General features: G+C 40.4%; 1 protein-coding gene across 2 annotated transcripts in view; it reads right to left on the minus strand.

Annotated features, from left to right (window-relative positions):
• The window catches only part of SLC4A7 (solute carrier family 4 member 7), a 153200-nt gene extending 141372 nt beyond the window's left edge, over window positions 1–11828 (minus strand). The window contains exon 1 of one of the 2 annotated variants that reach the window (XM_032237216.1): window positions 11629–11828. In XM_032237216.1, the coding sequence (XP_032093107.1) occupies window positions 11629–11676 (48 nt within the window). In that variant the 5' untranslated portion in view covers window positions 11677–11828. The remainder of the gene's footprint in view (window positions 1–11628) is intronic. The other variant, XM_032237215.1, reaches the window with a different exon arrangement.
• Between the last annotated feature and the right edge of the window lie 4422 nt (window positions 11829–16250).

The following is a 16250-nucleotide window of genomic DNA, read 5'->3' on the forward strand; positions in this document are numbered from 1 at the left end:
TCTTGGGCATGCAGCCTGTGTGGCCAAGCTGCTTTGGTGCTGCAGGGAATTCACTTTGCAGACTCTTGCGATGTGCCTTTCAGTCGCAGCACTGGCAAATGGCATCTCGGAAATGGCAGGCAGATTGCAAGGCAGGAAACGGGTTTCGAATTTCCGCACTGATTCTCTTCTCTGTGCACATACGGTAGACCTCATCCTCATTGTCAGAGAGTTTTTGCTCGGCAGTCTAGTGATGGACTTCAGCGGTCTTGCACACACTTTTGGGCTATTCTGCCTCTGCAGCATCTCTATCGACTTGGTCGAAAGACTCAGTAGCCCTGACTTTGTCCGTGCATTTGTAGAGTGAGGTTTGTCTTGGGAAGCAACCTCCTCTGTAAAGTAATGTCCCAGACACCACAAATGATTCTGTCCAGCAACAGTTCATCTAAGTCCCTAAATTCACAGTAGGCCGCAGCCTTTCACAGTTCAGCACATACTGGTTGATTGTTTCACCCTGGTTACAGAGGCCTGAATTCGTGCCTTCGCACATATTTAGAGAGTTGGGATGTAGTGTGTCCTTAACGTCTGTTGTAGCACCAACCAAGCGACTGACTGGACCAGCGTTGGCTCAGATAGGTCCTTGGTGGTGTCAATACCTCTGGCCTACAGTAGCTCAGGGATATGGCTTTCTTTCAGCCTTCGGACAGGCAAGGAGGTCATTGGCCTTGAGGAAGTATTCGACCTCATTCATATACGAGTCCCAGTGCTAGGTCATATGGAGCTGGTGGGGCGTGTGTAGTCATCTTGTTCATCAAGGCAGATTTGAATTTGCCGCTTAAAGATGGCTGCTCGATGCCGCACTTAGCTCTGGGCTGGATTGACTTTCTGGATTGTGTTTTCTCTTTTTTGGTGCCTAGTTGCCTTCCAATCCACTTCATCACTATTGTTAGATCAGGTGAATGGAGAGGCATGACTCAGGCTTCAGCGACACCAATTCTTTATTAAGAGACAACTATGTATAATCCAGCAAAGACTCTGTCTGGCAGCAGCCCTTTTATCGGGAACTGTCAGACCTCTCAACCAATCACATCTGAGTATTGTTCCCGCCGGATCAGAGGACCTTGGTGGAAACCACCATACTGGCTTGTCAGTATGTAACAAGTACCATGTAACTTGAAGCACAATCTGGCTAACTTAAAACAATATAATCACAAAAGCATAAAAACCATAACATCAAACATCTGAAACCTAGAAGTCTAAAAAAATAAGGGCCTGCTGGATTGCTGTGAGAGAATATTCCAAACGTTAAGGCCACCATGGAACAGACATGCTTTTTGGCTCTTATTGGATGGAAACATTTCAGGGAAAGGATCGGAATGTGCTTTTTCTATCAACCTAGTGAGGCAAGTAGCTATCCTCAGATAGCAAATAGATAATTTTAATCATGTAAATCAGTAAAAGTACTACAGCAAAATTATCAGAGAATCTAGAATATCATTCAGAAGGCCTAGTTTTAAAACTTAAAAGCAATCCTCTATCCAATTATACAATCAATCAATTGGGAATCCTTATCTAAAAGTAGATTGATATGCCATGATATATTACCGATCACATAAATTAGTTACAAATAATTAAAGTCATAATTAGGCAATGCTGCTCTGACTTATTAGACAAGTACAATGAAAAAACTTAATTTTTTACATTTAAAAGTGATTCATATTCATCACTTTCTACAATCACTTCAAGAAAATATACTCAATATTCTTTGTGTGATGTAAAAAAGAAAATTAATCCTTTTACAATTATTTGCCACATATTACAATAAATTGTCAATATGTGACTATTCAGAAGCCAGTCCCCACTGAATTCAATAGAATTTCTAGATAGTAGTCTATAAGCCTACGTACTGCTTAGTCCACTTCTCTTTAGCATTGAACCTACAATGGGCTACACAGTTTAGGGATTGCAACTATCTTATAGTCAGACCATGTAAAATTGACACTGGATTTTATTATAGATTTGTTTGAATGATCTACCCGCAGAGATCGGAACTTCCCACTCTCTCGGCGTTCCGGAAAGCCATTAAAACCTGGCTGTTCCGGCAGGCCTGGGGCTGTTGACTCCAAAATACGGTCCAGCCCCATTTAGAACGGAGTGCATGGTGTGCTGTTTTTAAATCTATTTTTTTTCCTCTATATTTTATTTTTTTGATTTATTTCTGTACTGTAAGCCGCCCGGAGTCCTACGGGATTGGGCAGCATATAAATGTTATTAAACTTGCAAACTTGTTATTTATTATTTTATACAAGAAGCTTTAAGTGTATATCTACTGAGTGCTTTTATTTGTTCTGGTCGCTAGCCTAAGACTGTAATATTAAATTGTTGTTGACTACTCAGAAGCCAGTCCCACTGCATTCAATAGAATTTCTAGACTTCCGGGGGAGGAGTCTGCCATCTCCGGTGGCTCAAAGAGCTGCCCTCAGAGTTCTGGTCTGTATATCTAAAAGATCTATAGATATCTCTCCTTTCAGGCAAGAAAGGGGCAGGGACGAACTCAGTCGTTAGAATCTCTTTGTAGTTCACAGACTTTTGTTTTTCGCTGTGAATGGAGAAGAGGTTCAACAAAAGCTGAGTTTTTTTTTTACTCCAGCCAGATCTTCTCAGCTGTTTTTTTTTTCAGCTCAAGGCAGGTTGTCCCCCCCCCTCAGGACAAATCTAAGCTATTTAAAATCAATCCGAGCAGCGACCATTCCTGAGAACCTTTTTTTTAATTATTATTCAAAATACCAGTTTCAATTTTATAAAAAACTCCTTTTGTCTAACTGCTTTTCAAAATGGCGATTTTATAGCTTCCACATTTGATATATGATATATTTAACTAGCCCCGTTTTCCTGAAGACTTCTCTTTACTAATTGCCAAAGTTTATTGAAAGTATTTTATCTTAAATCAAGGTGAGCAGAGACTTTGTTTGTTTTCTTTTTTTCTTTTATAATGGCCTCCCAAGTCAAAGCAATCTAAACGTCTTTTCAACAATACATCCCAAGCAATTGCTATAAAGCCGCAGCTTTTGCCTTCTACGCCCTCTACTGGAGATTTGTTAACGAAAGAATTTCTTTTTGAAACTCTTAAAGAATTTAGAGAGGAAATGAAGCAACTGTTTCGGAATTATGTGATAAGCTTGATGCCAAGATTGCTCAAACAAAGGAGAATATGATCGAGGTTATAACTGTAATGACAGATTAATTGCAGGAATGGAAGATAAACTGGAACTTTGGAAGAAGCTAATTCTAATCTGACATCTAAAATTGAAATGTTGCAACAGTTGAAAGTTGAAAATGCAGAAAGACAACTTGTATGACAAATTATAAAAAGACTGCGTTTGCAATAAGAGTTAGGGGATTGCGTGAAAATGAACAGGAGAATTTGAAACAGACCTTTTTTGAGGCTTTCAGTCGTTTGGTGGGAAGTCCGGGACTCAACTTTGATTGGCAGATTCAAAAAATTTACCGCCATAATTCGTGGACAGCAAAACAGAGACAGCTTCCGAGATATATAATTATATATTCTGCTACAAAAGAATCCAGAAACGTGATACTACAAGAGTTTTACAATAACAGGCTGCGAATTGATGGACAGGACTTGATCGTCTTCAAAGAAATACCACCCCAAATGTTAAGATCCAGGAGAGACTATGCTTTTCTAACTAAAGAACTTAGAAATAATCAAATACAGTACAGATGGGAGGTGCCATTTGGTATTACAGTTACATTTGATGACCAGAAACATCACCTCAACTCTGTTTGGGAAGCCCGAGATCTTTACTACAAGATCCTGAAGGCGGGACTTCCTGAATCACCCGGACTCAGAGAAAGACAAGGAGAAGTAGAAGAGAAACAACCAAACACACAACTACAAGGCGGGAGGTATCGTTTTTCCCCTCCGGAAGGGCAGAAGAGCAGAGAACAAGGATTTAGTTATGCTTCCAAAACATTTGCTTAATTTTAAGTTGAATAATATTTTGTGACTTCTGTCTTATATAAAATGGTATAGTGGTATACCGATGAAGAGACATTAAGGCTGAAAGAAATGATGCTGATTTTCTCGGAAAATATACTGTATGGGACTTAAAAAAGACTTGATGGATAACTTTGAACTTTTATATAAATTCTTTATGATTTATTCCCTAGGGTGAGGGGCGGGAGATTGTGATGTTTCTGGATTGTGGCTTAGGTTGAATGGAGTTGGGAAGTGTGGTGCAGACGGGAGGGTAGTGAAGGTTCAATTAGAGCTTATTTTGAGCCAGAAAGTAAGTTGATTTTTATAGAAATTGTCATTGTTATTTGAATATAATGTTTGGAAGGATATATTCAGAGAGTTCGAAGGAAGGCGGAGCAAATATGAGAGGAGTACGGATGATAATAATATATATATATGGACACGGTAGAGGCAGGATGAGAGGAGGTGGAATGGAAACCGTGAGAAATATTTGAGGTGTTTAAATTGCTTTATAGAGAAGGAGGTAAAAGGGACAAATTAAAGGTTTGGAAATGGACACATATTTAGATAAAGAGATAAGGCCCCTAGCTACAGTAGAATTTTATTTGATTAACTCACTTGTTTCACATAGTTTGGAATCCTGCCAGTAATAAATTAACTGAGATTAGGAATGATGCACATTGCTTAAGTTTTACTAATGATGGGAAGCTGAGCTTAATGTAGAGAGTTTATTGATTTTTCCCTTTTTTTCTTTTTTTCCTTTTTTTATTATTCCTTTCTTTTTTCCTTCCTTTTTTATTTTTTAATTCTTAATCTATTTGGTTTTAATATACTTCCAGACTGTGCTTGATAAAGAGTTTATGCCGGGAATGGGATCTGGGAAGTCGGAAGGGGGCTAGGAGGGGGGTTCACGGGGGGGGAGGGGGGGGGAGGGTGGGAGATATAGTTTCAATTTTCAAACAATAAGAATGCACTTGTACTACTGTTGCTCGTTTTCTTTTTTTTCTTTTCCTTTCTTTTCCCTTTTTTTTCTCTTTTCTTATAATTTTAGTGTAAAATACAAATTGAATAGATTAACTGAATAGTAGAAATACACCGGAAGTGAGGAGCAGAGGGAAAGAAGAGGGAGGAGTAGAGCGGGAGTGAGAGGGGAATTGTAAGGAGGTGAGATGGAGGGAAGGGGAGAGAAAGGAATGTTGAGGGGGATGGGAAGTAGGAAGAGGGGAATGCTGGAGGGGAAAATGAAAGTGTGAGGGGGAGAAGAAAGGGTGTATGGAGGATTGAAGTGTTATGTTTGGTTTCCATGGTGGAATAGAAGATGAGTTGTGTTTATTGCTTTTTTAATTGCACAGTATATAAGTGATTGTATAAAAAGGAAAATGAAAATGAAATAAAATAGTTTTCAAACCTAATAGGAATTTCTAGATAGTAGTCTATAAACCTAAGAGTATGTTATAATTGTAGTATCAGTCAATTTGCTATTTGTCTTCTACTATATTATTCTACATTCTAATCAAACATGGGGACAGTGCCCTCTAGTGACACTGCAAAAAATACATCAATGATTTTTTAATACATTAAACACAAATTCACATTGATGATGTCTGATAGAAAAAATAACTATGAAGTTTATATTCAGGCATAGTAAATTGAAACATCTTAACTGATTGGCTTTTGCATTTTAAAAAAGGAGATAGAATAAATGTTTGAACTATCAAGTAATGGCAGCAATTTTTTGCCTGCTTTATGTGGCATCAGAGTGTTGTCCCCAATAAAATCTAATTAAGATCTCAGATCAAAAAGCAGCAATTATCCAATGATTATCATAAGTAATGATATGTAGGAATGATCTTGGGAGATAGGAGGAAGAGTTGCAGCCTAGACAATCATGATACAAAAGGTACTGTCAGTCCAGAAAAGAAAAAGAAAAAGGTTTGGAAAGCATTTCAGAAAGGATCTGTCCTAGTTTTCTGAAAAGCAAAATTAAAGGAAGGGCGAAGTGTTTTCAGAGTTGCAAAGCTATGTTACAATAAAGATACAGTTACTACTCATGGTTTTCACTTATAATAAAGATACAGTTACTACTCATGTACTTCTTATCTGGACTGCCTCAAAAGGCTGACACCACACAGCTATTGGTAGTCCTCAGCCTACAATGATTCATTTAATGACTATTTGAAATTACAATGCAGTGAAAAAAATGACTTTTGACCATTTTTCATACTTATGACCATTGCTGCATCTCCATGGTCAGGTGATCAAAATTCAGATGCTTGGCCACTGATTCATATTTATGGCAGTTGCAGTGTCATGGGATCATGTGATCACCTTCTGCAATCTTCTGACAAGCAAAGCCAATGGCGAAGCCAGATTCGCTTAACAACCATGTCACTAATTGCAGTGATTCATTTAAACAATTGTGGCAACAAAAGTGGTAAAATTGGGCTCAACTGTCATAAGTCGAGGATTACCTGATTATCTCTACCCCAGGAAAATACATATTTGACATAGTATAAAGGTAACAACAGGTTGCAGCCATATATCACTGATATGTGACTACTTCTTTAATCACAGATATGTATTTTCCAAAAATCTGTATGGCTACTACTGTAGTCTCAAAAAAGATATACTCCTTTAAGGAAGTCCTAGTTAAAGGTAACACAGTTGCGTATACCAGGAAACATAAATAGTTCCAAATAATGTTTACACTTAAGACACAGTTTCAGGAAAAGAGAATATATGTAGCTCAAGGTTAGATGGAGAGTCGTTCATGAGTTTGGCTGGTTGTTTGCAGATGTTTCATATAGACAAGTAGGTAACATCATCAGTGCCAATAACTATCGGTTTGTCTCCCTGTTAGCTTGCCATTCCAGTTTTGGTGGGGCGTGAATTGATGATGTTACCTAGTCCAATACTTAAATGCCTGCAAACAGCCAAACTTAGACAGCACCAGGGACTCCACAAGACACTCTTCACTGTTTCTGTAAATTTTTCCTAGCTATCAATTTCTTGCTGGCAACAACTTGGTTTTTATTTTTTTCCATACCATATCTATTATCTAAAGGATTTCATAAATAAATTTAATCAGCAAATCAAAGCTGAATTCTTTCTAATCAATTTCACAATGCCTGCATTTGATTTTCATTTTATGTAAGTAGCAAATATCATACAGCAAAATCTTAAAAGTAAGATTACTGTTCCAACTTTGACATATATTGTATTTACCAGATGGCAAAAAATTACTTGCTATATGTATCTGTCTTAAAAACAGCTTGTGAAAAGCTAGTTTTAGAGAAAAATTAATTAAGAAAATGAATAGGAGTATGCATTGTGAATTTCAAAACATAGATAGATAATATATTGGTGGAACGTAGCACATGTAGAAAGATACGGCAAATCAATTTCTCACAGTAAAAAGATGAAAAGTATGGCTTTCCCAAATGAGGAAATAGATTCTAATTAATAATTCTAATTCTAAATTCTAATTAATTCACAAATTATTTGAAATTAATGGTGAATGGTAATGCACTATTATTTATATAAAGAATACTTTATAACTTATAGGCAGGTAAGATCTCCAAAAATATTTCCAAGACATCTCTTAACATTGGTTACTAGAAAAGGTTGATTTTAATTTGCTCTTGCTTTTGTGTTCCAGTTATGCAGTCTTGAAAGATGGATTTTGAAAAAAAAATACTGGTAATACTAAGGGAGTAGGCTAGAGTAATTATAGGCTGCAATATAAGTTAGGCAGTAGAAACAATTAAAGAATACACTAGCCACATAAAACTTCCCCTATTTATTTTTAGGGTGGACTCCTTGAAATCATCAGATCTAGACTCGGTCACAAATTTTAAGGAACAATTATTGCATACAATATTATTTATCTCCTTATGAATCCCACATTACAACTTCAAACTGTTTTCATAGTGTTGTAATATCTATTTATGGGTAATTGTATATAAATAATCAGTAAGACTGCATAAAACACAATTAAGGAACAGCATAATTTAATTGTGGTCAACACCAATGGCAAGCCTTCTTGCAAGCATGCCTTGCAAGAGCAATCAACTAGAAACATTTATTTTCACTATTTAGAAACATAATACAGGTAGTCCTTGTTTTGCAATCACAATTGGGATTGGCAACTCAGTTGCTAAGTGAGACTGTTGCTAAGAGGAAGATCACATGACCATAAATGACCATAATTTTCCCATTCACCCACTCTTTAGAATGTTTGCCCCAGTGGTACTGGGATATCTGGCTGAAAACTGACGAAAACAATCAATTTCACACCTTCAGCTTCTGTTTGACTTCCACCCACTCTCCATCTTTGAAATGCTCACCTTGCTGTTGGGATAATTAACAAGACAGAACTAATGTTTGCATATACATTCATTGGACAAGATATATTACAAGAGAGATATCTATAGGGTTTAGCTTATAGTTATATTTAAATTGTCTTCCAAGTAGGAATTATTAAAGATAAAAATTTAATAAAAACATGAAACTAAAAATACATTGGGATAGTAAGAAAACAAGTAACAGTTGGTTTGCTTATTTAATGTGAAAACCTTTAAAAAGAATACTATCAATTATCTACAAACTTTCAAATGTATTTGTAGGCTAGGAGGAAAACACCATGGTATTTATTTACAACAATTATATAATACCCCAATCAGATTGATTCTTGGAGATATACAAGAAAACCAACAAACAAAATATTACAAAGCAATTAAAAACCACACTAATCAGTAATTACATAATATTGAAAACAGATATAGAAAAACATAAAATCTAAAGATCTATTAAAACAACTTGATTTTAAGTGCCTTCTTGAATGAGAGGGAGGTAAGAATCAATTGTACATTCAGGTTCCACAAAAGGGCAGATGTGTATATGGGGGAGGGAGAGAACTAAGATAAGTATGATTGTATCTGAATGACCAGAAAGAACTGATTAGGAACCAGAAAAGAATAAATGAATACTCTGCTTTTAAATAAACTACAGATAACTGGACAGTTAAATAGCTGTCAGCAGTTATATAATTGAATAAATAAACAAATTCTGCACAAGTCAGAAACATATTTCTATTTCATTATGTATGCATTTTAATTTGCATAAATTAGTGCTCTCTTTGCTATAGACAAGAAAATGGCCGGAGTCCATTTGAGATCTATCAACCTCATAGATCTTTAAGAATTCAAAAGCTGCACTATTATACTTCAACTATCTTTTAATTTTAAAAATCATATACATTGTGTCAATGAAAAATTGTATTTAGCCCAATGAGACAATAGCTGAAATAGTGGGAAAAGGATAAACCAATTCCATATAGCCCAAATCATAAGAAAACAAATAATATGATGAAACTTCTATTCCCCTTTTCTCAATATACAACCTCAGAAACAATCAATCTCCTGAGACACTTAGCCTTGTAATATTTAGAAGAGTCAAAGAGGCCCTTTAAGTATTAGATATACATAAAAGCAATCCAAAGACATAATACTTAAACTCTACAAAGTGAGTACTAATGGATTTCTTCCACAACTATGGTTAAGTACCAGAAAAATCACACATAATTTTCTCAAAACTTTGTTAAATCCTTCTCTTCACACATTATACCATTTTAAGGAGGGAAATGAGAGAGAAGCTAGCTCAAAGGCAGACCAAAAGTCCCTTCCCTGTTTTACTATGGCCGGTATCACAAGAATATGAGGCTTGTTCCACAATAAAGTCTTGCTAATAGGCATTTCAATCAACTTTGAAGTTGTACGTTTAAAACTTTCAGCCATATATGGACTTTAGAAGCCATCTCTACCTTTGAAGACCTCTTTATAGCTATAATGAGGGGTTTAAATGAGCCCTGCCTGGGAACAATTAATAAACCAGGATATACATTTTAAATGTCATTTGTTTTGAATTCAAAATGTGTATTTTGAATTCAAAGCAAATTCAAAATATGTTCAAATTAAAATACCCTGTTTTAAATTTTATACCTGAAACAATAGTTTCCCACTCAAAATAATATGCTGTAAGTTCAAAACAATCTGAATTATAAACATTTCATACATTTATATAGGAATTCTATGCAAAAGCATCAAAGCAAATATCAGAGAGATCTGAAAGATCTGACTGGATATTATTTAAACTGCTTTTCTGGGACAGAGAGATGTTATTCAAAATGTTTACCCACTATCTTACATTATGAATAATGTGTATTTTGGTCAAAGCTACTGTTTAGCTTCTTTATTAATAGAGTTACAGAGCAGGAAAAGTAACAGTTAAAAAAAAAAGCTTCTACAGCAGAGTATTTGTTTGCTTATCATTTGCTTGTCAGGAAAGCTTTCCATTACCTAGTGCCCATTTTTACTACCCAATTAAATTAGATTAATTGCCAAACCATAGCCTCAAGAAACCTTGGCAATGAACTCATGGTTAGCATCAAGATAAATGGCAGAAACTCAAAACAAAAGTAAAACTTTCATGTAAACTGAGCTTCCCATCACCAAACAAAAATCACACTTCCCCAAAATCAAAGTGAGAAAAAACCCAATAGTTTTACTGAACAGGCATGTGACTGCTTCATTTCAACTCCAGTCTCAAACGGAAGTAAAGTGAATTTATATAGCTGTTATATTATCCCTTGATGACCACCTCCATAAACACTGGCAATGAAAAGGCCCTAGAAACAGCACATCATTTCCTTGAGCTCCATATGACAGCAAGCTCTGAGGACAAAAGAAGTGGTCCTGGCAAGCCATGTGTCTGCACTCCCAGAGAGAGTGAAATGGTAAAGAACAGGGTTAGCAGAGCTTCACAAGGAGTCATTACAACTGCCCCAGAGATTCATCTACACAGTTTTTACTCCAGCCCAGAACATACACCAGGTTTGATTTTACAGTCTTTTCCTTGTCCTCTTTTACCTTACTTGACACTCTTCTATGTGTACTGTGGTCAGAAATTCTGAAATGAGTGTGTGGATGGAACAGACAGAGAGAGACAGAGAGTGCTGGGTGGGGAACAAAGAGACCAAGCTCTCTCTCTCTCTGGCCTGCCCTTACCATATCTAGAGATCGGCCTAAACAAAAGCAACGAAAGCAACGAACAGGAGGCTGTAAAAAGAAAAGTCTCTCTCTGTTTGTGTCACGCATACACAGAAACAGGAAACGAGCAACTGAGGCATGAGAAGATGCTGACGAGAAACATTTCGCCTAGAGGAAAGGGAAGAATTAACACCAGAATTAAACGGATGGCTGTCCAGATTATCCTAACCATCCCCTGAATTCACGAGGCGACAGCAGTACTGTTATTTGGGGCTCTGGCTGGTTGCACGCACTGTTGCCTGGAGATCAACCGAGGAAAAGAGAGCAGAGGAAGGAGGAGGGAGAAGTCTTCCGTAGCCCTCCCCACGCGGCTCCTGCACTGACACCTGTGACAGAGGGAGAAGCCGACAGCAAGAAACCGAGCTGTGGATTAAAGTGCCCGGCGGCGGCGGCGGCGCTTCCTTAGCCACCGGGCTGCCGGGCTCCGCCCCCACAAAGGGGAACAGCAGCAACCGCAGGGAACCCCCGGCTGACTGGGAAGGGGGACTCATCTCCTGTCTCCCACACTCCCCCCCCCCCCCAGCCTCTGCCTCCTCGCTCTGTTACCGTTGTGAGTAGTGGCCTCATCTGCTCCCCGGCCCGCTCCTCCTCCATGGCGTGCCCTAGACGGACAGCGCAGGGAGTCGAGGTCTGCGCTCGCTGCCTGACTGCGTAGGGCGAGAGAGAGGGGGGTAAAAAAAGGAAACGTCGCGGCTCCGGCAACAGCGAGGCTTTGACTTGGACGGCTACTTCTGCTCTTACTACAGCCTAGCCGGCTCGCGCCTAGCCACGCCCCTCAGCCGCCCGATTGGCAGCAGGCCCAACCAATCGCCGCGAGAATGCGGCTCCTCCTCTACGCGGAGAAGAGGCGCTGAGAGAAGAGGCGGGAGGGTAAAGAAGGGACTTTCGGAGGGTAAAGGGGATTAAAACGCGACCTTTCTCCGCGCTCAAGGGGAGCTGCTTCAGGTGACCGGGCTTTCTCTCCTGCTTAGAAATAGAAGCTCCACTGACAGGGATTTTTTTTTTTGTCTCGGAGTTAAACTAAAAGAGAGCTTTCAGGGTGCAGTCGCTTTCTTTTGGAGATAGGTCCCTATTTGTGGGACTGCTGCTTCCATGACATTCTGCCCTAAAAGTTCTCGGACCCCCATTTTGCACTAACTATGGGGTAGGTTGGTCCCTCCAAGTTTCCAAGAGAGCCAGACCATTGAATAAAACATGACTAAACTGACCATAATTTACTCATTGAAAATAACAAAAACTTTTGCATCGTTAGCTGAGATCATTGCAATCTGGATGCATTTTCGGTCCAGTTCAGATTAGTAATGATAGGATCTCTTAGTTTTAGTGTGGAATCCGGCACAGAATGTGGAGCCAGAGAGACTGCTCCAAAGTCACCAAGTGAGGTCGTTTGGGGAGGGTTGGGGTGGAAAGAGAGATGCTACAGATTTCACTTCCTGGATCAAAACAGAGGGAAACTTTTTCCCCTATCAACTGTGGTTGGAAAATGATGGAAACGGTTACAAAAAGGTATTTTGAGATTCTCAGCTTTTTGGGGGGGGGACGATAGTAAATGTTGGGCTTAATCGGATTCACTGATAATACTTTTGGGCTATAAAAATTGTTTGCTGAATATAATTGTAGATAAGGTGTCTCTGACTGTTCTCTTAAAACAGAGCTCTTATAAAATTGAACATTATGTAATATGCTAACTTTGAACTGGAGGAATCAGCAGATGTATGACACTTTAGTCACTACACTGATATTTAGCAAGATATTTAGTATATTCCACTGCTGGTTGACATTTATATCCAAAGAAACATGCAAAGAATTTGTAGCTTTCCATTAAAATGAAGCCTTCGGTGAACATAATATAGCCAGGAGCAAATATATCTTTGAATATCTATTAGTTCCACTCATAAATTAGTTTGGTTAACAAATAAGATGTAAACTAGTTTAACATGGTTTCTTCCCTTGCAAATAAAACCTTACCTTTGTTTCATTAGCTGTATCTCCTCATAGACACACTCAATGGGAGCATGCAACTTTATGGTTTAGTGAGACATATTTGGATACTTTTAAGTAAACAATACGAGCCAATTTGCTGTAGTGATTAAGGCATCAGACTAGAAACCCCTTGAACACCTTTGAACAAAAGAAAAAAAGTAAACAATATTTCAGTAAGCAATTTAAAGTCTGTTCCTTTATAATGAACCAAATTCATAAGAGCAATTACTCTGTCTAAAAATATCACTTCAGATATGACCAGAATCTTCTTCAGACCTTTTTATTGCATCTTACAAATAAAAATAAAAATATGACCCTGTATACAATACATATTCTTCAATAAGATATACTCTATCCCATATTCATTCTTTTCCTTTTTCAAGTATTAATTTGTATCAATTTCAGCCTTTCTTCTGGGGACAGAAATTAAAGTGTAACTGCCCAAAATGCTTTTTTTAGATGTGGTACACAATATATAGGAAATATGTATCATGTATGTATTATTTTCTACATAGGAAATAAATTATACAACATTGTGTTATTTCATAAATATTGTGAAAAAATGTGGTTGCAAAATGCAACCAGTAAACAGGTGGAGGCACTCACCGCATTCTGGACCAGTTGTAGTCTCCGAACACTTTTCAGGGGCAGCCCCATGTAGAGCGCGTTACAGTAGTCAAGTCTTGAGGTGACGAGGGCATGAGTGACCATTCGAAGTGCCTCCCGGTCCAGGTAGGGCCGCAACTGGTGCATCAGGCGAACCTGGGCAAAAGCCCCCCTGGTCACAGATGACAGATGGTATTCTAACGTCAGCTGTGGGTCCAGGAGGACACCCAAATTGTGGGCCCTCTCTGAGGGGTGTATAATTTCACCCCTAGGTTAAGAGATGGAATGTCTGGACTATCCTTGGGAGGCCACATCAATAGCCACTCGGTCTTGTCTGGATTGAGTGCAAGCTTGTTCGCTCCCATCCAGACCCTGACAGCCTCCAGGCACTGGCACATCACTTCCACTGCTTCGCTGAGTTGGCACAGGGCGGACAGATACAATTGAGTATCGTCCGCATATTGATGATATTTGATCCCGTGCCGGCATATGATCTCACCCAGCGGCTTCATGTAGATATTAAATAGGAGGGGGGACAGGACCGAACCCTGTGGCACCCCAATTTGAGGGGCCTAGGGGTCGACCTCTGTCCTCCAACCAACACTGACTGCGACCTGTCCGAGAGGTAGGAGGAGAACCACCTTAAGATGGTGCCTCCCACTCCCACCTCCCGTAACCATCACAGAAGGATACCATGGTCGATGGTATCGAAGGCTGCTGAGAGGTCAAGGAGCACTAGGATAGAGGAATGTCCTCTATCCCTGGCCCGCCAGAGATCATTGATCAGCGCGACCAAAGCAGTTTCTGTGCCATAACCAGGCCTGAAACCCGACTGAAAGGGATCCAGATAATCTGCTTCATCCAAGGTCCACCAGAGTTGAAAGGCCACCACCTTCTCAACCTACGAACGGGAGTTGGAGACTGGGCAATAGTTGTTTAAAATGGATGGATCCAGGGATGGTTTCTTAAGGAGGGGTCTCACCACCGCATCCTTTAGAGGGTGCGGGAAGGATCCCTCCAGAAGAGAGGTGTTAACAATCCTCTGGAGCCAGCCACGTGTCACCTCCCTGTTGGTCGAGACCAGCCAGGAGGGTCACGGGTTCAGTAAACAGGTGGAGGCACTCACCGCACCCATGGCCTTGTCCACTTCCTCAGGAGCGACAAGTTGAAACTCACTCCATAAAATTTGATCAGGACCTTCCCCCGGCGCCTCGGCTGGTACCGTCCAAGTGGAGTCCAGGTCCGTCCGGATCCGAGCGATTTTATCCGACAGAAACTGAACAAATTCCTCAGCTCTACCCTGTAAGGGTTCGTCCTCATCCCTCCCTTTCAAGAGGGAGCGGGCTATCCTAAACAGGGCGGCTGGGCGAGATTCTGCGGATGCAATAAGAGCAGAAAAATGTGCACCTTTTGCCGCCCGTATCGCCACTAGATAAGTCCTAATAAAGGCTCTTAATTGTGTTCGGTCGGATTCGGAGTTACTAGCCCTCCAGCATCACTCTAGGCTTCTCTTTTGGCGCTTCATCTCCCGGAGTTCCTCGGTGAACCAAGGAGCCCTCCTGACCCCAGTGCCGCGGAGAGGCTGCAAAGGCGCAATCTGGTTTAGAGCCTCGGCCATTGCTATATTCCAAGCAGCGACCAAGGACTCTGCTGGACTGTGGGTCAGAGAGTCAGGTATCTCACCAAATGCCGTCTGAAATCCCATAGGGCCCATCAGGCGCCTGGGGCGGAACCACCTAATCGGTTCCCCCTCCCTACAGTGGGGGATTGGTTTCCGAAAGTCGAGCCTCAGTAGGAAATGATCTGACCATGACAAGGCAAGATCTTAATGCCCTTCAAATCTAGATCACATCTCCACTGTTCCGAGAGAAACACGAGGTCGAGCATGTGCCCCGCTGTATGAGTTGGACCCTGAATTACCTGGGTCAAGTCCATGGCTGTCATGGAAGCCATGAACTCCTGTGCTCCATCAGAGCGTTCACCGAGCAACGGCAGGTTGAAATCCCCCAGCACTATAAGCCTGGGGAACTCAACCGCCAGCTCGGCTACTGACTCGAGGAGCACAGGCAGGGCTGTTGTAACGCTGTTGGGAGATAGGTATGTTAGAAACAAACCCATTTGACCCCCAAGGTCCAACTTCACCAGAAGGGACTCACACCCGACAATCTCCGGAGCAGGGATCCTACGAGGAGCTAGGGACTCTCGGATGATGACTGCCATTCCCCCACCCCTTCTCTGATGTCGCAGCTGATGCAGCACCTGAAACCCTTCTGGGCACATTTCAGTGAGGGAGACTCCTTCCTCTTGGCCCAGCCAGGTCTCAGTAATACATGCCAGGTCTGCCCCCTCATCTAATATTAGGTCCCGGACAAGGGGAGCTTTGTGAACCACAGACCTGGCATTTAGCAACAGCAGCCTGAGACCAGGGCCCTGACAACTCTTGCCATCTGGTCCTGGAGTGGAGCTAACAGGGCCGGAAGGAGGGATCGCTGTGACGTAGCGAACCCTCCTTCCCCGGTAATGGCTAGTCCTATAACTCCCATCAAACCTGCCTCTCCCAGCTATGACCGGGATGCACC

The sequence above is a fragment of the Thamnophis elegans genome, chromosome Z, assembly GCF_009769535.1.
Source record: "Thamnophis elegans isolate rThaEle1 chromosome Z, rThaEle1.pri, whole genome shotgun sequence".
NCBI classification, from domain to species: Eukaryota; Metazoa; Chordata; class Lepidosauria; order Squamata; family Colubridae; genus Thamnophis; species Thamnophis elegans.